The sequence below is a fragment of the Bufo bufo genome, chromosome 6 (assembly GCF_905171765.1).
Source record: "Bufo bufo chromosome 6, aBufBuf1.1, whole genome shotgun sequence".
Taxonomy (NCBI): Eukaryota; Metazoa; Chordata; class Amphibia; order Anura; family Bufonidae; genus Bufo; species Bufo bufo.
In genome coordinates, this window is record NC_053394.1 from 48,192,810 (window position 1) to 48,215,267 (window position 22,458).

The 22,458-nt window shown below is 46.1% G+C and overlaps 1 protein-coding gene across 1 annotated transcript in view; it reads left to right on the forward strand.

Annotated features, from left to right (window-relative positions):
- The window catches only part of PPP2R2D (protein phosphatase 2 regulatory subunit Bdelta), a 53,662-nt gene that overhangs the window by 5,924 nt on the left and 25,280 nt on the right, over positions 1–22,458 (forward strand). The window contains exon 3 of the mRNA XM_040435102.1: positions 20,005–20,102. Within this exon, the coding sequence (XP_040291036.1) occupies positions 20,005–20,102 (98 nt within the window). The remainder of the gene's footprint in view (positions 1–20,004; positions 20,103–22,458) is intronic.

Genomic DNA, 22,458 nt, shown 5'->3' on the forward strand with positions numbered 1-22,458 from the left:
TAGGTCTGCAGAAAAAGCGGACATGACTCCGTGTGCATTCCGTTTCCGTATGTCCACATGGCCATTCCTCAGAAAAGATAGAACATGTCCTATTGAAAGGCATAAGCATTGTTACAATGGATCTGCAAAAAAAATAATAAAGCAATATGGATGTCATCTGTATTTTTGGTGGACCGCAAAATACATACGGTTGTGTGCATGAGCCCTTCGGGGGAGACCTCGTCAGTCAAGAGTCACCCAGTAGATGCTCCTCATTTTAAACCATAAGCAGAATGAAATACTAGCAGGATCCCTTTAGAGGGGTCGTAAGATAATTAAAGGGTTTATTCAGATTTCGTGATATAGATTACCTATCCCTAGGATTATTCATCAATATCAGATCTGTGGGGCTCCAACTCCTGGCACCCTTGCCTATCGGCTATTTTAGGGGCCGTGGAGCTTGTGCTGTATCCACTGCAGTGTTTACCTGCATGCCGGTGCAGGGACGGTGCTGTGTAAGGCTACTTTCACACTTGCGTTTTTCTTTTCCGGCACTGAGTTCCGTCCTAGGGGCTCTATACTGGAAAAGAACTGACCAGTTTTATCCTAATGCATTCTGAATGGAGAGTAATCCGTTCAGGATGCATCAGGGTGTCTTTTTGACTGATCAGGCAAAAGATAAAACCGCAGCATGCTACGGTTTTATCTCCGGCCAACAAAACTGAAGACTTGCCTGAATGCATTCCTTTTTTTCCATTGGAATGTATTAGTGCCGGATCCGGCATGCGCAGACCGAAAAAAAGGTGGGGAAAAAAAATGCCGGATCCGTTTTGCTGGATGACACTGGAAAGAAGGATCTGGCATTTCAATTCATTTTTCTGACTGATCAGGCATTTTTAAGGGCTCTTTCACACTTGCGTTGTTGTGTTCCGGCATAGAGTTCCGTTGTCGGGGCTCTATGCCGGAAGAATCCTGATCAGTTTTATCCCAATGCATTCTGAATGGAGAGAAATCCGTTCAGGATGCATCAGGATGTCTTCAGTTCCGGAACGGAACGTTTTTTGGCCGGAGAAAATACCGCAGCATGCTGCGCTTTTTGCTCAGGTCAAAAATCCTGAACACTTGCCGCAAGGCCGGATCCGGAATTAATGCCCATTGAAAGGCATTGATCCGGATCCGGCCTTAAGCTAAACGTTGTTTCGGCGCATTACCGGATCCGACGTTTAGCTTTTTCTGAATGGTTACCATGGCTGCCAGGACACTAAAGTCCTGGTTGCCATGGTAAAGTGTAGTGGGGAGCAGGGGAGCAGTATACTTGCCGTCCGTGCGGCTCCCGGGGCGCTTCAGAGTGACGTCAGGGCGCCTCACGCGCATGGATGACGTGATCACATGGATCACGTCATCCATGCGCATGGGGCGCTCTGACGTCATTCTGGAGCGCCCCGGGAGCCGCACGGACGGTAAGTATACTGCTCCCCCGCTCCCCACTACTACTATGGCAACCAGGACTTTAATAGCGTCCTGGCTGCCATAGTAACACTGAACGCATTTTGAAGACGGATCCGTCTTCAAATGCTTTCAGTTCACTTGCAGTGTTACGGATCCGGCGGGCACCTCCGGCAAATGGAGTGCACGCCGGATCCGGACAACGCAAGTGTGAAAGAGGCCTAAGACTGATCAGGATCCTGATCAGTCTTACAAAATGCCATCAGTTGGCATACGTTTTGCCGGGTAGTTCCGGCGACGGAACTGCTTGCTGGATCACTCTGCCGCAAGTGTGAAAGTAGCCTAATTACAACTTCCATTCAAGTGATCGGATATTGATGACCTACCCAATAAGTACATTTCATTGACTGGTGAATACTTCCTAGTTCTATTTTGTGTGAGAAGCTGAATGTACACTAGGGTACCACTCCGGGAATATATTTTTTTGGTTGTCCAATGCTAACTCATCAGCAGTATTCTAGTGGTGTAATTGGTTTCATCCCAGCCCAGTTGCATTCCTAAGTTTTGAACCCTGTCATGTGATCCCAGTCTGCCCAGTAGTCCAGGGCGTGCTTGGTAAGCAGGGAGGAGGCAGCGCTACTGTGAGCCCCGCTGCCTTCTCAGACAGCTGATCGGCGGGGGTCCCGGGTGTCGGACCCCCACCAATGAGATACTGATGATCTAGCCACAGGATAGGTCATCTGTGTTAAAAGTCTATCAAAACCCCTTTAATGTACTAAGCTTATGCAACAATAGCTCTTAAAATGTCTTATATTATTACAGGGGTTCTCCAGGGCTAATGAATGGCTTGTCCTTAGAGATGGGGTGGTGGTGGTCCAATTCTTGGCACCACTGCCTATCAACTGATTGAAGGGGTGCCGAGAGTTGGACCCCCACCCATCTGATACTGAAGACCTCTTCCGAGAGACAGCTTCATCCTGTTTATCCCTAGTCCCAGAGATGGCCCCTTTATTCTATAGTTCACACTCATTTGTGTCAGACAACTGTTCCCATTTCCGTCTGTAAAGCACGGACTTATCTGGACACCTTTTTATAGGGGTTGTGCAGCCCTGCAGTATTGATGACCCATCTTCAGGAGAGGTCATCAATGTCGGATCCTGCGAGTGCTGCTTCCACTTGACAATTGCCAGACTGGAGTAGCTGTGATCGCACTGCGCCTCCTCTGCAAACGAGAAGACGTGCAGGTAATTTTGAAGCATTACTCTCGCCGCTACCCCTTCAAACAGCTGATCGGTGGGGGTGCCGGGAGTCGGACCCTCCCTGACCTGTCGTTGATGACCTATCCTGAGCATATCAATGACGTCAGTATTGTAGCGCTGCACAGCCCCTTAACGGTGTCCTGATGTGTCAGATTTTTTTTAACTAGACCACGGGTTCAGCAGCCTTTGGCACTCCAGCTATTTTGACGCTACAGTTCCCAGCATGCTTGAATCACTTCTATGGAAGTTCTGAGAACAACAAGTATGCATAATAGGAGTTGTAGTTTCACAACACCTTCGGTGCCGGAGGTTGCCTACCCCTGGTCTAGACCTATTCATGGGAATAAATGAGTCTCGGGTGGAAAACGGACAAGAATGAACTGAAGTGTGAATTGCTACATTTATCTTAAAGGGGTTGTCCACAGGATTGTCAATCGCTAACTGATCAGCGGGGGTTCGACATCTGTCAATCAACTGTTTGGCATTACTTGTGGTGTGTGAAGCAGACGGCTCTATCAACTTGGTAGCTGAATGAGCTTGAACTAATAGTCCCTTTACACGGGACAACGAACTAGCAGATTGTTGGGAATAAAACGTTTATTCCCGTAGGGTTGTTTCGATACAATAAAGTATTGCAATACTCGAAGCCGCGTGCATTCCGCATTTTATGGAACGTCTGGCCCATAATCGAACAGTCTTATCCTATTTTTTGGGGGACAAGGTGGCAAAAAAATGGCGAATTGCGCGGTTTTTATAAAAAAAAATTCTGTTACGTGTTTACCGCGTAGGAGATTCGTTTTTTTTATATTTTAATGGTTTGCACTTTTTTGGGCGTGGCAATATGTAATATGTTTTATTTATATATTTTATATGTAAAATTGGGAAAGGGTATGATTTAAACTTAATATTTTGGTGTTTCTTACTTTTTATTTAAGAACTATTTCCCCCCTTAGGGGCTAGAACCTGGGATCTTTTAATCCCTTGTCCTGTTCACCCTGATAGAGCTCTATCCATCAATTATAATACTCGGGGGGGGGGGGGGGGGGGGGGGTTAGAACTGGGGAGGCGCACTGCACCACCAATGAAGATAAGTAACCTTTTAATACAAATGCAGGAAGCGGGTGCTGGCGGCAGAATCACATAGCCTACACCCGACCTCTATGACAGGGCGCTGCGATCCGCGGAAGTTAACCCCCGATCGCAGCGCCCTGTCATGGAGGTCGGGGTGCCGCCTAAATTTGTATTAATGGGTGAGATATCATTGGTGGTGCAGTGGCCTCAGCACCTCCCCTCTCTTCTTATTGGCGGCAGCAGCACAGGGGGGAGGGAGACACTCCTGTTCCCCTGTGCTGCTGAGGAGAACATGGCGCGGTGAGAGCAGCATGCGCCATGTTCTCTGATACTAGGCTCGCCCACTGCATCCGGTAAATGTAAAATCCCGGTATCTAATAGATACCGGTACACAAGTATTGATTATCGATAATTCGATACCCGCTACAACCCTACATTCCCGACAATCTGCTGATCGCTGGCGAAGGAGACCAGTGCATTGACATGCAGCGATCTCATCCAGAGTATAAGGAGGAGCGGTCACTAATGCCATCGCTCTTCCCCATACTGTCTCGCTGTGTCCCGGCAGCAGATTGTGTTTACACAGCAGGATCTGCCACTGGGAAACGATGATCTTTTGTGCTGCACAAGAGAGATTAGCGTTTTGCTAATTCATCGGGTCATCGGCTGTGCAATTTCACTGCTAGATCATCGCTGGTTAGCGATGATCTGTTCAGTTGTTGGCCTGTGTAAAGCCTCATGCACACGTCCGTGGAACACGGCCCATGAGATACCGGCCTGGAGTCCTGCTGAGTGCAGGAGCGCACGGCGTCATTGGATGCTATGACACTGTGCGCTTCGTGACGCCGCTGATGTACAGTAATACACTCGTATAGATCATACAATGTACTACTGTACATCAGCAGCGTCATGAAGCGCACAGCGTCATAGCATCCAATGACGCCGTGCGCTCCTGCACTCAGCAGGAATCCAGGCCGGTATCTCATGGTCCGTGTTCCACGGACATGTGCATGAGGCTTAAAGGGCCCTTTAGTTTGAGCAGCGCTGCACTGACGAGCTCAGTCCGCTACATAGCTGATGGAGCCATCTGCTTCCAGCGCCAGAAGTATTGCCGAACAGCTGATTGGCAGGGGTTCTGGATGTCGGACCTCCGCCAATCTGCTAGTGATGGTCTGTCCTAACAGGCCTTCACCTAATAAAAGGTGGAGAACCCCTTTAATGGGTTGACGGTAAAATTGGGATCTGTTTACGTTAGTGCCACTGAAAGCAACCATCTTTTTAAACTGATTTTGGTAAACCGTATATAAAACGCCCAGTCTGGTGACCGATCCATACGTGATGGTCCAGCAGCAGATTGCACATACGCGGCTTAGATGTGGTTCTTGTCCTAGCTGGAGACATGGCTTACATCCCTAACAGACTGAGCAGAGTCTGCATCGCCATTTTGGTGTAGTTATACTGTTTTGCAGACCGGGACATCTGGAATATGAAATATTCAGAAAGCTAATTTATTTCCTTTCTGCACATTCCCTTAGTTTATGGCGTTAGGATGGAGAGCTCCTCGCGGTTTATTCCTGCCATCTGATGTTGAGAGCAGGGCGTGTACCCTCTTGATATCAGCCAGTCATTTAAAGGTGCTAGTTCTGTGCGTCGTATTGAACCTGCAGGTCTCGTCTTTGCAAAACCACAATGCGCTTTTTCAGAGGCGACGGACATGCCCAAGTTTGTGTCTCTTATAAGTATTGGGAGAAAGTCAAGATTCAGTAGAAATCAGCCTATTTCGTATGATACGTAGATTTCCATGGCTGACTTTCTGTGTGTGCAGCAGGTCCGCACTACGATTAGCCCCCATTGTCAAAGTGAAAGTCTGTTTCAGTAGCATGCACATGGATTTGTACAAGCTCCATTGAGGTGAATGGTATAGTTGCAGCGTATGTGTTGCGTATGTATTTCTGCAACTGTTCCAAACTTGCATGTGGCTGATTTTGTTTCCGAAATTTCAGTGACAGTTCCATTTATCTGGTGCTTATAGAAGAACATGGGCCTAATTTATCATTAAGGCTAGTTTCACACTAGCGGCAGGGGAGTCCGGCGGGTGAACAGCCTGTCGGATCCGTCCTGCCTCTAGTTCACGTGTGCCCCCGGACTGCCGCTCCGTCCCCATTGACTACAATAGGGGCGGAGTTCTGGCGGCAGCCGGACTAAAAGTACTGCATGTCGTAGTTTTAGTCCGGCAGCCTCCTGCCGTGCGCTGCTGTCGGAACTCTGCCCCCCATTATAGTCAATGGGGACGGAGCGGCAGTCCGGGGGCACACTAATTAAAAGAACGTTTTCCTTTATAAAAACTCATCAGCCACCCCTGCCATCAGTCCTCAGCGCCCTCGTCTCCCCCAGTGCCACCATCTCCCCCTTCTAGCCATCAGTCCCCAGTGCCAATGAAATCAAATACTTGCCTTTCCTGTAGAGGCGCCACCAACACCCCACAGCTCTTCCAGCCTCTTCTTCACGTGCTGCACTGGGACATGTCCTTACGATGTGTGTATGTCAGGATACAGTGCGGTGTGGGCCGGCGGGAGACCACGGAGTGGTGAGTATTGGCAAGCACTTCACTCGCGCTCTGTGGTCAGATGGCACAAACTAATCCTCGAAGCCAAAAATTTGCATCAATGATTTTTTGGTTGAGTAATCGTTTCAGCCCTAGTACATACAGATGGACTTCGCCTAATGCGTTGCAAAGGGGCAAAATAAGCTGCGAGAATCCGCAATGTAAACTGACATGATTTGCATGAAGGGTCGGTATCCACAGGGATTTTTCTGCACCGTGCGGATGAGGTTGGGTCAGATGCTTAATGCCTGTTTTACACTTGGGTTGTGGCTTTCCGGTTTTGAGATCCGTTCCGTTTTGCTGTGTTTGGTTTTTTTTTCCCGTTTGTTTTTGGTTTTGACTGGACACAAATTCGCGGCATGGTGACGGACCTTTACCCCCCCCCAGTTTAGATTTAAAGGGATTCTGTCATCAAGATTTTCGTTATGGAGCTGTTCACATCATCCTCTCAGTCTCCATTATCTAATTAAAAATATACTAGTTTAACCCCCACCTGTCCTTTCATTTTGGATAAAAATCTGTTTTATTAATATGCTAATTACCTTACTAACATGCCCAAGGGAATGTCCCTCCGGCCGTTTGTGCCCAGCCGAGCCCCTTATCTCGTAGCCCAGCGCCGCCCCACTGCTAATTATGCACTCCTCTCATTGCCGATGGTGCGCGCTTCGTTCGCTGAGGCTGCTGCCAGGACACCGCGCGGGCGCTGACCAGTGGATTTAGGGCGCATGCGCGAGATTACGGCGCACCATCGGCGATGAGAGGAGTGCATAATTAGCAGTGGGGCGGCGCTGGGCTACGAGATAAGGGGCTCGGCTGGGCACAAACGGCCGGAGGGACAGCCCCTTGGGCATGTTAGTAAGGTAATTAGCATATTAATAGAACCGATTTTTATCCAAAATGAAAGGACAGGTGGGGGTTAAACTAGTATATTTTTAATTAGATAATGGAGACTGAGAGGATGATGTGAACAGCTCCATATAGAAAATCTTGAAGACAGAATCCCTTTAATACAACCAGATCCGGCAAAATGTAATTTATTAGCCGTCTGCAGTAAGGGTCCAGAGGGGTGGTAACAAGTTGGGGGGGGGTGTACCTGCACAGTCTGACACTATCCAATCAGTGCTGTTATTGTCAGACTGTGCAGGTACACACCCTCAAATGGTTAACTTCTAGTAGTAATAATAAAGAAATGGCTCTTCACAGGGCTGTGCCATCGGTACAGGGGGATTCGGAGTGATCAGTGATGGCATTGTGTACATGAGGGATAGCGGTCAGCCGCAGGCAACACCTCCCTCCTGTACCGATAGCTGTTCACAGGGAGTAGAAAAGACCGAGATGAATGTACAAATCACAGGTTTTACTGAAGCTTTTCCCATAAAACTATACATCAATCTGCTCAGCTCCTCCTGCTCCATAACCCGCTGCCTGCAGATTGCATTTTGCGGTGACGGGTCCTCTTGAAATTTTGCAGCAATTACAGATTTGATGTCTATACCATACGTGAATTAGTTTTCAGCAAAATCTTACACACACACACGTGCTGAAGCTTTTCTGCCTGCAGTTCTGCAGCGGAACATGTGAACAAGACCCCAATTTGGTCAGGGGTATAGTAATTAAAGACCTAATCAGCACATTGAAATTGTAAAAAGAGATTGGCCCTCCACCTCTGGTATCACTGTAGAAAATAACTCTGTAGATTATTTACATATGAAGTTAAAACTATAGTTAAGCGAAAACATAATACAAACAACAAGAATACAAAGTTAAAAACCAAATAGTTAAAATCTGAATATCTTACAGCGGAGATTCCAAGCCGGAGGTGTTAACCCATTGCTGCGTGGGATATACCAAATTGCTAAGTATATATTGCACTAAATATTGAGAGTTCAGCCGTAATAGACAACGGTGATTTACCCCTTCAGCTTTATCCCAATTGTTATATATTCAGTCAATATATATTGGATCTTCAGTTATGCAATCATAAGTGGCATGTACTACGGTATATAGAATTACTGATGATCCACTTCCCAAGGCCGCCTCTTGTATGATATATACAGTGGGGGAAATAATTATTTGACCCCTCACTGATTTTGTAAGTTTGTCCAATGACAAAGAAATGAAAAGTCTCAGAACAGTATCATTTCAATGGATAGCACATCAAAAGGAAAATCGAAAAAATAACTTTAAATAAAAGATAGCAACTGATTTGCATTTCATTGAGTGAAATAAGTATTTGAACCCCTACCAACCATTAAGAGTTCTGGCTCCCACAGAGTGGTTAGACACTTCTACTCAATTAGTCACCCTCATAAGGACACCTGTCTTAACTAGTCACCTGTATAAAAGACACCTGTCCACAGAATCAATCAATCAAGCAGACTCCAAACTCTCCAACATGGGAAAGACCAAAGAGCTGTCCAAGGATGTCAGAGACAAAATTGTAGACCTGCACAAGGCTGGAATGGGCTACAAAACCATTAGCAAGAAGCTGGGAGAGAAGGTGACAACTGTTGGTGCGATTGTTCGAAAATGGAAGGAGCACAAAATGACCATCAATCGACCTCGCTCTGGGGCTCCACGCAAGATCTCACCTCGTGGGGTGTCAATGGTTCTGAGAAAGGTGAAAAAGCATCCTAGAACTACACGGGAGGAGTTAGTTAATGACCTCAAATTAGCAGGGACCACAGTCACCAAGAAACCATTGGAAACACATTACACCGCAATGGATTAAAATCCTGCAGGGCTCGCAAGGTCCCCCTGCTCAGGAAGGCACATGTGCAGGCCCGTCTGAAGTTTGCCAATGAACACCTGAATGATTCAGAGAGTGACTGGGAGAAGGTGCTGTGGTCTGATGAGACCAAAATAGAGCTCTTTGGCATTAACCTCCAAACTCGCTGTGTTTGGAGGAAGAAAAATGCTGCCTATGACCCCCAAAACACCGTCCCCACCGTCAAGCATGGGGGTGGAAACATTTTGCTTTGGGGGTGTTTTTCTGCTAAGGGCACAGGACAACTTATTCGCATAAACGGGAAAATGGACGGAGCCATGTATCGTGAAATCCTGAGCGACAACCTCCTTCCCTCTGCCAGGAAACTGAAAATGGGTCGTGGATGGGTGTTCCAGCACGACAATGACCAAAACATACAGCAAAGGCAACAAAGGAGTGGCTCAAGAAGAAGCACATTAAGGTCATGGAGTGGCCTAGTCAGTCTCCGGACCTTAATCCAATCGAAAACCTATGGAGGGAGCTCAAGCTCAGAGTTGCACAGAGACAGCCCTCGAAACCTTAGGGATTTAGAGATGATCTGCAAAGAGGAGTGGACCAACATTCCTCCTAAAATGTGCGCAAACTTGGTCATCAATTACCAGAAACGTTTTGACCTCTGTGCTTGCAAACAAGGGTTTTTTCCACCAAGTATTAAGTCTTTTTTTGTTAGAGGGTTCAAATACTTATTTCACTCAATGAAATGCAAATCAGTTGCTATCTTTTATTTAAAGTTATTTTTTCGATTTTCCTTTTGATGTGCTATCTGCCACTGTTACAATAAACCTACCATTGAAATGATACTGTTCTGAGACTTTTCATTTCTTTGTCATTGGACAAACTTACAAAATCAGTGAGGGGTCAAATAATTATTTCCCCCACTGTATATATATTGTTTTATGTTCAGTATTTCTCCAGATATATTGTAACACACTCCTCAGGCGTCTAGTACAGTGTTAGTCATTCCCAGCCAGACGTCTTCAAGTAATGTAGTTACTTATCCGGATAAATGCACAGACTTATTGTCACAAATGTATTCAGATCATCAGATCTCACACGTTATGTCCGTATCAGAATATACATCACCTCTAGCACCTCTCATAGCAGTCCATGCAGAGATTCAAATGTCCCTGTTGTGTCTCTCCAACAATAAGCGCACGGGTTCAGATATTATGGTTCTTACTCAGTTTGCAGACGAGGGATCTGGGTCTAGTGCCTGCCATTGAGTCCCACGTGGTCTCGGGCACAGAGCGTTCTTGCCTCCGAATATCCCCTCCTATCGGTGAGTCCGTATGTATTGTATTTCTCGTGCGCTGGAGAAGGACGCAGTCGGCGTGCCACGTTGTGAATGGCTGCGGATCAGCTGGCCTCTCTACTTTAGACTAGAGTGATCCCGGAGCGCTCCATATAGTTTGTTATTGAAGAGAGTACATCAGTGCATAGGGGGTATTCACTGATGTATATGGAGCGCTCCAGGATCACTCTAGTCTAAGGCCTCTTTCATACGACCATATGGCTTTTTCAGTGTTTTGCGGGCCATTTTTTTTCCGGATCCTTTTTTTTTGTTTCGGTTCCGTTCTGTATGGCATATACAGTTTTTACTTAGAAAAAAATTGGACTGGGCATAAAATTTTTAATAGATGGTTCCACAAAAACAGAACGGATACGGATGCATTTCCATATGTGTGCCTTTTTTTGCGGCCCCATTGACTTGAATGGAGCCACGGAACGTGATTTGCAGGCAATAATAAAACATGTTCTATGTATCTTTAAACGGAACGGAAAAATGGAAATACGGAACACACTCAGTTTTTTTGGTGGAACCATTGAAATGAATGGTTCCATATACGGAACAGAAAAAATGACCCGTAAACGGAAGGGAAAAAATTGGTTGTGTGAAAGAGGCCTAAAGTAGAGAGGCCGGCTGACCCGCAGCTATTAAACACGCGGCACGCCGACTGCGTCCTTCTCCAGTGCACGAGAAATACAATACATACGGACTCACAGATAGGAGGGGATATTCGGAGGTAAGAACGCTCTGTGCCCGAGACCACATGGGACGCCACGGCAGGCACTATACCCCGATCCCTCGTCTGCAAACTGAGTAAGGCCTCCTGCACACGACCGTTTTTCCCCCCTGTTTACTGGCCGTTTTTTGCGTTCCGTATACGGTCCGTATTCGGAACCAAACGGAATGTACTCCGTATGCATTCCGTTTCCGTTCCGTTTAAAGATAGAACATGTCCTATTATTGCCCGCAAATCACGTTCCATGGCTCCATTCAAGTCAATGGGTCCGCAAAAAAAGGAACACATACGGAAATGTCGTTTCCGTTCCGTTTTTTGTGGAACCATCTATTGAAAATATTATGCGTAGCCCAATTTTAATTATGTAATTACTGTATATGCCATACGGAAAAATGGAGCGAAAAAACGGAACAACGGATCTGTGAAAAACGGACCGCAAAACACTGAAAAAGCCATACGGTCGTGTGCAGGAGGCCTAAGAACCATAATATCTGAACCCGTGCGCTTATTGTTGGAGAGACACAACAGGGACATTTGAATCTCTGCATGGACTGCTATGAGAGGTGCTAGAGGTGATGTATATTCTGATACGGACATAACGTGTGAGATCTGATGATCTGAATACATTTGTGACAATAAGTCTGTGCATTTATCCGGATAAGTAACTACATTACTTGAAGACGTCTGGCTGGGAATGACTAACACTGTACTAGACGCCTGAGGAGTGTGTTACAATATATCTGGAGAAATACCGAACATAAAACAATATATATCATACAAGAGGCGGCCTTGGGAAGTGGATCATCAGTAATTATACATAGTACATACCACTTATGATTGCATAACTGAAGATTTTCGAGATCCAGTATATATTGACTGAATATATAACAATTGGGATAAAGCTGAAGGGGTAAATCACCGTTGTCTATTACGGCTGAACTCTCAATATTTAGGCTGGGTTCACACTTGAGCGTTTTACAGCGCGTTCAAACGCGCTGTAAAACGCTCAACACATGAAAACCAATGCTTCCCTATGGCCCTGGTTCTCACTTGAGCGTTTTACAGCGCTGAAAAACGCGCTGAAAAACGCGCTGTAAAACGCCCTACGCTCAAACAAGTACTTGAGCTTCTTTGGGGCGTTTTGACGCGCGTTTGTGGCCATAGGACATTGCAGTCAATCACACAAACGCGCGTCAAACGCGCGTTTACTATTGCAAAAAACGCTCGTCAAAAACGCGCGTTAAACGCGCATATCAAAGACGCTCAGGTCTGAACCCAGCCTTAGTGCAATATATACTTAGCAATTTGGTATATCCCACGCAGCAATGGGTTAACACCTCCGGCTTGGAATCTCGGCTGTAAGATATTCAGATTTTAACTATTTGGTTTTTAACTTTGTATTCTTGTTTGTTGTGTATTGTTTTATCTTGGGCTACTTTCACACTCGCGTTTGGTGCGGATCCGTCATGGATCTGCACAAACGCATCCTTCTAAGATCTCCCTTTGAGTTCTTTGATATGATGAAAATATCCAGGTCTCTAATCCCACAATTGTGTGACTTCTGCTTTCAGGTGAAACCAGCCTTTCATTCCATAGCCCTTAAATCTATATAATTACATACGCCTCTCTACTTCTACTACTTGGCTGGGTCAGCATTTCTGGAGTGTTATTATCCGGCACCATTTGGGGTGTGTTTCTTTGTGTTGTTGGTACATGTTTCATAATTGTTCTCCTGATCATACGCTTTTAGCATGACATTGTGGATGGATCTGGAGTGGACCATGACCTGCAGCCTCGACCACCATGGACCATGCAGTGGAGGAATGGGTTGTCCCCTTTAGAACATGGCGCGGTCTTACGTATGGCTTGCAGTGCTGTATATAATCCTTCATTTTGGCTTTGTAGGACTACTGCTTGCGCTGAAATTTTCAGACCGACCATGTGAGGTTCCTTTTTGGTCCAGCTTTGGTTTATAGGATAATTCCTTGCTGTGTAAGGCCCCTATCAGACAGCCAGTCACAAACTCGTCCATTTTCCAGATGGTGGACATGGTGCACATGGATGGAGTCTAATTCCTTTGAATGAATGAGTCTTGCAGGATAAACGGACGACTAGAGAACATGCTGCACTTATTCTCGACATGGACTGATGGTCTATACAGAAATTGGCCAAGAGAAGTTGCCCATTCATTTGGATGGGTCATCGTTTAGTCAGGGTGCTGCTGTTCATGCTAAACTTGGGACAGCACCTGGACGGGAACATCATCCATTGGAAATTAGCCTAAAATTGAGATACTGTCGCTAAATTTTCGGTGTAAACTCCAAGGCAGGGATCAGCAACTATTGGCACTCCAGCTGCTGTGAAACTACAACTCCCAGCATGCAGACATGCTCGGCTGTTCGTCTAACTCTTCTAGGAGTGAATAGAGCATTCTGGGAGTTGTAGTTTTAGGGTGCCGCATGTTGCTGATCCCTGCTCCAAGGTGACTTGGGCTACTTTCAAACTCGCGTTTGGTGCGTATCCATCATGGATCTGCAAAAACGCTTCCGTTCAGATAATACAACCGCCTGCATCTGTTCAGAACGGATCCGTTTGTATTATCTGTAAAATAGCCAAGACGGGTCCGTCTTGAACACCATTGAAAGTCAATGGAGGACGGATCAGTTTTCTATTGTGCCAGATCGTGTCAGTGAAAACGGATCCATCCCCATTGACTTACATTGTGTGCCAGGACGGATCCGTTTGCCTCTGCATCGTCAGGCGGACACCAAAACGCTGCAAGCTGCCTCCAGAGCGGAATGGAGACTGATCGGGGGCAAAACTGATCCGTTTTGGACCGCTTGTGAGAGCCCTTAAAACATCTCAAACTGAAACCAAATCGCCAGTGTGAAAGTAGCCTTAATATAATCGTGCCCCTCCTAAAATCATCCATTTCACTAGCCTGCAAAAACAAGTTTTAAAGCTGTGCCGCTGTTATTTCTCAGTCCTCTGGGCGGCGGCGTTCTGGTTAAGTATCAAAAGGTGAAGTTTATCAAGAATGGCGTTTCATACCCCAGTATTAAAGGGGTTGTCCTTGTTCAGAGCTGAACAGACCTTTCCCCTTCTTCACCCAGGTAGCCCCTTTTGAGATGAGCATCGGCGCATTTCATGCTCCAAAAAGGGCTTTTTCTGCAGATCCGGTGACGTACCGGTCGCTGTTGGGCCTCTTGCACACAAACGTCTGCATGCCGTTCCGTGGGCATTCCGCATCACTGATGCGGACCCATTCACTTCAATAGGTCCGCAAATCCGGAGATGCGGAATGGAAGCACTACGGAGTGCTTCTGTGGGGTTTCGTCCCGTACTCCTGTTCCGCAAAAAGATAGGACATGTTCTATCTTTTGCGGAATGGCCGGATCGCAGACCCATTAAAGTGAATGGGTCCACGATACGCTGCGGCTGCCCAACGGACTGTGCTCGTGCAATGCGGTCCTCATTTTGCATGCCGCAGCATGGCCATGGGGCGTTCCTGTGCAAGAGGCCTTAGGCGGAGGCTTCTGCCTAGCAGTGTGACCGGAAGTAATGGGCGGGCTTTAGTGCTGCCCTAGGCTGTTTTACAGGTTAGGGCAGCGCTAAAGCCTGCCTGTTAGTACCGGTGATGTCACCAGGAGCACTGCTAGGCAGAAGCATCTGCCTAGCAATGTAAGGCCCCCTTCACACGGGCGTTGCTGGTGAGGGCCGGATGCGTTCAGGGTGCATTGCGGGAAACCCACACGAGTAGGTACGCAATTGCAGTCAGTTTTGTCTGCGATTGCGTTCCGATGTTCAGTTTTTTCCGCGTGAGTGCAATGCGTTTTTCTCGCGAGTGAGAAAAAACTGAATGTGGTACCCAGACCCGAACCCGGACTTATTCACTGAAGTCTGGGTTAGGGTTTCTGTAGATTTTATTATTTTCCATTATAACATGGTTATAAGGGAAAATAATAGCATTGTTTAATACAGAATGCATAGTATAATGTTAATTGAGGGTTAAAAATAATAAAACCATAACTCTCCTCATCAACTTGATCGCGATGCCGGCATCGTCGTCTTTCTTCTTTCAGGACCTGCAAAAGGACCTTTGACGTCATCACGTGGTGAGCGCGATTACGTCATCAAAGGTCCTTTTGCAGGTCCAGAAAGAAGACTATGCCCTGAACGGATCTCACAAACGGAAAGCCAAAACGCCAGTGTGAAAGTAGACTAAGCTTGTAAACAAAAAAGCATGTAATGCTCTGATACTCATCTCCGAGGGGCTGCCTGGGTGAAGGGGATATGTCCGGGTTCAGCTTTGAACCAGGACAACCCCTTTAATCTAAAGTGCATTGGAGTAAAATGAGGATAATTTTATTAAGAACTTGAAAGGAAATGTTTCGCCAAAAATGTTATCTGCCAGTTAAAACCTGATGGCGACATAGCGCAGATTTTTTTTATTTATTTATTTATTTTTATTCTATTTTCCGAACATGATTGTGGGACGGCCATCTTGCCTAAGCTGGTTTTAACAGCATTTACAAAGCATAAAAAAATTGCAGCATGAACTGTAGGGGGCCTCACTGACTTCTATGGGAGGTTTTTCTGGGCATGCTCTGTGACCTGTGCAGAGGTCAGGAGGGAGTAGATAAGCTGTGATATCATCTATTGTGAATGGTGGATCCTGTCTCGTCTATACACAGAGGTGATATTACAGGCAGGATTAGAATGACCGATAAGCAGATAACTGCAGTAAAGTGATCTCTACAGACCAAGAAGTGGCCATTGTGAAAACTGCAGGATTTTATGGATTTTGTTTAAAGGGATTCTGTCACCTCCTTTTACCCTATAGAGATGCGGACATGCACGACTAGATCGCCGCTAGCATGTCCGCAATATACCTGTCCCCAAGGGCTGCACTAACCGTTCTGGAGCCCAGCCACGCCCCCCTGTGAAGGAGCCCAGCACCGCCTGTATCCACGAATCTCCTCCTTGCTCACGAAGTCAGATCGCCATAATCTCGCGATGCGTGAGCTTGCGCATGTGCAGTTCCTTCCCTGAGGCTAATGCCAGCAAAGGGAAGGAACACTATGCAGGCACTGCGCATGCGCAAGCTTGCGCATCGCGAGATTACGGCGATCTGACTTTGTGAGCAAGGAGGAGATTCGTGGGCTCCTTCACAGGGGGGCGTGGCTGGGCTCCTTCACAGGGGGGGCGTGGCTGGGCTCCTTCACAGGGGGGAGTGGCTGGGCTCCTTCACAGGGGGGCGTGGCTGGGCTCCTTCACAGGGGGGCGTGGCTAGGCTCCTTCACAGGGGGGCGTGGCTGGGCTCCAGAACAGTTAGTACAGTCCCTTGGGCTCCTTACCAGGCTAATTTACATATATATAAAATCATTTTTTACTCTCCATAAAACCACACAGAGCTATGGGACAGGTATATTGCGGACATGCTAGTGGCGATCTAGCCGTGCATGTCCGCATCTCTATAGGGTAAAAAGAGGTGACAGAATCCCTTTAAGCCTAATAATTGCCACCACTTCTTGGTCTGTACAGATAACTTTATGGAAGTTATAGATTATTCTAATCCTGCCTGTAATGATACCACCCCTGTGTATAGATAAGACGGGATCCACCATTCACAATAGGTGATTGTCAAATCTAATCTATTCTTCCTTGTACAATGACCTCTGCACAGGTCACAGATCATGCCCAGAAAAACTCTCCCATAGAAGTCAATGAGGTCCCTCCTGACCATTGTGTCTATGGACCATGGGGCTGCCATAAAGCAATTGTTTTAATGCTGTGTAAATTGTAAGTACAGGTTAGGCAAGATGGCCGTCCCCATAATCATGTTCAGTAAGTAAAATAAAAAAATCTACAATCAGAAAATACAAGCAGATTAGATAAAAATGAGATGTGCTGCGATCTGGTTTTAACTGGCAGATAGACTTTTGGTGTCAGGTTTGGATACGGATAGTGTCAGGATCTGCAAAACCATCAGTTTTTTCTCTGAACACACAAGTTTAATCAGTTTTGTCGGCAGTCCCGTTCAGTTTTTTTTTTTTTTTTTTCGTCCAGATTGCATGCGTTTTTCACGAGTGTGAAGAAAAACTAATAATCTACATCTTCCAGCAATCATTGATGAAAAACGCATTGCATCCGGATGTCTTGTGTTTTTCACACGAGCTTCATTTACTTCTATGGAACCAGGACTGTGTGAAGCATGCGCAATATAGAACAAGCTTTTTTGATCAGTGATGCACCACGTTCATGTGCACAGACCTAAATGAATGTGTCAGGATTCAGTCCAGATGCTGTTTGTTCGCTACACGTATCGCATCCGGATGGAAAACTGTGTGCCATGTAAATGCACACACAGACTTCTGTTAGTGTCCCTATTGATTTCAGTTGGACCTATTTAATATAAAATGCCATCACTTAGGGCTCATGCACATGACCGTATTTATTTTGCGATCCGCAAAATACAGATACGCAAAAAATATGGATAACATCCGTGTGCGTTCTGTATTTTGCGAAACGGAACAGCTGGCCCCTAATAGAACAGTCCTATCCTTGTCAGTAACTTGTGTTCTTTTTTTCTTGTGAATGGCATTGGGGGACATGGCACCATGGGTATATGCCCAGATGCCACTAGGAGGCTGACACTAGAAAGGAAAAGTGTTGGCTCCACCCAGATGGGCTATACCCTCTGCACAGACACTAAACTAACCAGTTTTAGTCTAGTGCCTGTAGGAGACAGCCATGACCTGCTCAGTGTTTTTTTTTATTTTATTTTTTGCAGGTCTAGCTGCTTTCCTACGTGTCTTTTAAGGTTGCTTTTCTGGTCCTGATTACCTCCATTCACAGAGTCTCTGAGCTGGCGGCGGTCTCTTGCCGGTCTCCCTTTTTTGTGTTTCACCAGGACAATGTTGTCCTGCGCCCAGTTCCCTCCTCCTTCCCAAGGTGGTTTCCTCATTCCACATTAATGAGGAGATTGTACTGCCTTCATTCTGTCCCAACCCCTCTCCTCCCAGAGAGCGGTCTCTCCACCGTCTGGGTGTGGTTCGGGTGCTCCGGCTGTATGTCCAGTTAATGGAGTCTTTCTGACTCTGTCGTCCCTGAGGGCTCACGTAAGGGTTTACAAGCCTCCAAAGCCACCATCTCCCGTTGGACTCGGTCGGCTGTCAAGGATACTTTTGCCTTTTATCAATACTCAGCTGTGCTACTGAACAGCCTAGTATAAGAGAACATGTGTCGCGCTGCTCTCAGCGGGGCCATGTTCCCTCAGCAGCACGGGGAGAAGGAAGCAGTCTCTCCCTCCCCCTGGGCCGCTGCCACCAATGGGAACGAAGAGGAGGGGAGGGCGCACTGCGTCACCAATGATAATTAACAAATTAACATTTAATACAAATACAGTCGTCTGTAGAAACACATTGCCCCCCCAGTATTAAAAACATTGGTGGCGCAGTGTGCCTTCCCCTTCCCCAGTATTACAATCATTGACAGCAGTGGTCAGAGTCCCCTCACCTCCTCTCATTAGTGGCAGTGGCAGTTCTGATCGGAGCCCTAGCAGTGTAATCCTGGGGCTCCGATCGGTTACCATGGCAGCCAGGACGCTACTAAAGCCCTGGCTGCCATGGTAATCTCCCTCCTGCTGTGTGTACTATGCACAGGGCAGCTATCAGGGTGAATAGGACAAGGGATCAAAAGATTCCAGTTTGTAGCCCCTAAGGGGGGAAATGGTTATTAAATAAAAAACACACCAAAATATTAAGTAATAAATCTCCTATGCGGTGAACGCCGTAAAAGAAAAACCGCGTGATTCGCCCTTTTTTTTTTTTGTTTTTAAGCCACCTTATCCCCCTAAAAATAGAATAGGACTGTTTGATTATGGGCCTGGATGTTCCATAAAATGTTGAATGCACGCTGCTTTTTTTTTTTTTTTTTTTTTTTTTTTGCGTGGTATTGAGTACCGCAATACTTTTTATGGTATCGAAACCGAATAAAAATTTTGGTATCGCAACAACCCTAGTCGTGATCCCCGGTTGACCGCTTACTCCACTAGGGCAGTCGGGGCATCCAGGGCGGTCCGGCATCTGGCCTCTACCTCCCAGGTCTGCAAGGCCGCCACTTGGGCCTCAGTTCACACCTTCTCCAGGTTTTACCACATCCATTCCTTGGACTCTGCTGATGCCAGTTTGGGTCGCAAAGTTCTGAAAGTGGGCGGTGCATTAGGTTTTCGCATGGGTGTTTTCTTCCCACCTTCGGGTACTGCCTTGGGACGTCCCATAGTGCTGTGTCCCCCAGTGCTGTGTCCCCCAATACCATTCACGTGTAAAATAGATTTTTGTACTTTACCGTAAAAACATTTTCTCTTTGGATGCATTTTTTTGTGGACCCATTGAAATGACTGGTTCTGCATACGGTCCTCCAAAAAGAACCCGTAACGGACACTGAAAGAGAAAATATGTTCGTGTGCATGAGCCCTTAACCTACTCATCAATTTTCCCTCGCTCTTGTTTGCTAAAGCCAGTGGCATTAAAGGGGTTGCCCGAGTTAAATAAAAATTTGGGTCTCCCCCTATACATGTGATAAAATACGATACTCGCCCCTTTGAAAGTGAGAAGATAATGAAATAAATAATTATAAAAAATAACACAGATTTGCACCTGTTCAGTGTTATTGACCCGCACCTGGTTTTGGCTCACAATCGCTGAGCAAACGCTGACTATGTGCAAGCGGCCTTAAACTGATCAGCCAGAAACGAAAGCCTTGAAGCAAGTGTAAGCGTGGTCCTAACAGATGCTACTGATGAACTGCGCAGTTCTGTTGTATAACGCCTTACTGTCTCTCCTCTTACAGCTGACATTATTTCTACTGTTGAATTCAACTTTTCTGGGGACTTGTTAGCAACAGGAGACAAAGGCGGAAGAGTCGTTATATTTCAAAGGGAACAAGAGGTTTGTCGTCTTTTACTAAAAATGCCCTGTTTTGTTGTCTTATTTAACCTGACCGATCCTTAAAGGGGTTGCCTCACTTCAGCAAATGGCATTTATCATGTAGAGAAAGTTAACACACGGCACTTACTAATGTATTGTGATTGTCCATATTGCCTCCTTTGCAGGCTGGATTCATGTTTCCTTCACATTATACACTGCTCGTATCCAGTTCTTACGACCACCCTGTAATCCAGCAGCAGTGGTCGTGCTTGCACACTACAGGAAAAAGCCTCTCTGGTGGCTAGGATCACTGGAGTGTGCATAAGCCTGCGCTTTTTGTTGTAGTGTGCAAGCACGACCACCACTACTGGATTGCAGGGTGGTCATAATAACCCCTGGATACAAAGCAGTGTGTAATGCGATGGAAAATGAATCAAACCAGCAAAGGAAGCAATATGGAGAACCACAATACATTAGTAAGTGCCTTGTATTAAATTTGTCTACATGATAAATGCCATTTACTGAAGTGAAACAACCCCTTTAAGATTTACCTATCCTTGCATATTTACATCCTTGTCATAATATATTCATTTATTGAAATCCCTAACATTAAGTAACTAATCCATTTTCTTGTGTGCCCTGACAGGTACTACTTAAAGTGCTTGTGCAGTGCAGATATAATGATGTCTTATCCTTAGGTTAGGTCATCGATATCAGATTGGCGGGGGTCTCGGCACCCTGGCCGGTCAGCTGTCGTGCTAATGTTGCCTCCTCTTCAGTGTTTAACTGCATGGCTTCTACCTATTGGCAGCGGTGCAGTGTACAGTAAGTTCAACTGCTCGTCCCATTCACTTTCACTATCCAAAACTTGATATAACCAGAATACCCCTTTACGTTAGGTGTACAGTTAAACATTGAAGAGGACGCAGAGATCGCTCCGCTTCTTCAAACAGCTGATAAACAGTGTTGCTGGGAGTCGTACCCCCGCTGATCTGATATTGATGACCTATCCTCATCAATTTACTAGCACTGCACAACCCCTTTGAGTCTTCCCTATGCATAAGAACCATGCATGGAACCGGCTGACTATCTTATTTTAATGGGGCCTCCTACGCTGCTGGAATTTTGTGTGTTGCGATCGCAGCAAACAAATCATGCTGAGACCCGATTCATGCACCATGGTACTGGTTGTTAATACATATGAATTCAGTATTAACCTAGTTAAAGACTATATCCACCTTTGCAATCAATTGTCTACTGTACCAACATACAATATCTGAAATAAATGTGTAATCTGATCCTGTAGTCACTGTCTTTACCTCCCAGGTGGAAAGGAGTATGGCTGCAGCATCTAACTATTCCACTGACTATTAGGGCTCATTCACACAATCTTATGGCCGCAGTCCACTGTTCGCGGTCTGCAACATGGGCATCCACAATACAGGGGCACCAGCCATGTGAACTCCGTGCTGCGGTGCGGACCCATTGACTTGAATAGATCCGTGGTCCGCAGGATACGGCAAAAGGGCATGTCCTATCTTTCTTTTGCGTTGCGGGGGCACGGATTGGAAGCCTATGGAAACACTCGGAAGTGCTTCTGTGGGCTTTCGTCTCCGCACTGCAAAAGTTAGGACATGTTAATTGAGGTATCATTTAGGTCCGTGGCCCGCAACATGGGCGCAGCAGCCTTACGTTCGTCTGAATGATCCCTTACCATGGAAATGCATAGGCGCTTAAAGGGAACCTGTCACCTAGAAAATGTATCTTAAACCGCCAGCAGTACCTTTTATTGCGGCCTGTAGCAGGATTATAAAGGGGCACGCTTGACTTCAGGCTAGAAAGCCGCTGCCCCCCGACTTCAAGACTATTGTTTACATAGCCTCTTTTTTCAGACTTTTGGCGCATTGTACAGAAAAGACAGACACCTTTATAATCCTGCTACAGGCTGCAATAAGGTACTGCTGGCGGTTTAATATGCGTTTTCTAGGTGACAGGTTCCCTTTAAAGCTTCTTTCACATATGTGTTTTGAGATCCGGCAGAGGATCTCTAAACTGTGCCAAAACTGTTTTGTGAAAGTGATCCGCTCAGGATGTCTTCTGTTATGTCAGCAGTCCGTTTTACTGCAAGCTGCGGTTTTGTGTCCGATCATCAAAACTAGGGATGTCCCGATACCATTTTTTTAAGACTGAGTACGAGTACCGATACTTTTATTTAAGTACTCACCGATACCAATTACCGATACTAATTTTAACAATTAAAATGCACACACATGTATTTTCTGACCACTGACCAACCAAAAGGCCCAAAAACAGAACTATAACATTCCAAGGAGACATTATACTGTATGGGGGCAGCCACAAGGAGACGTTACACTGT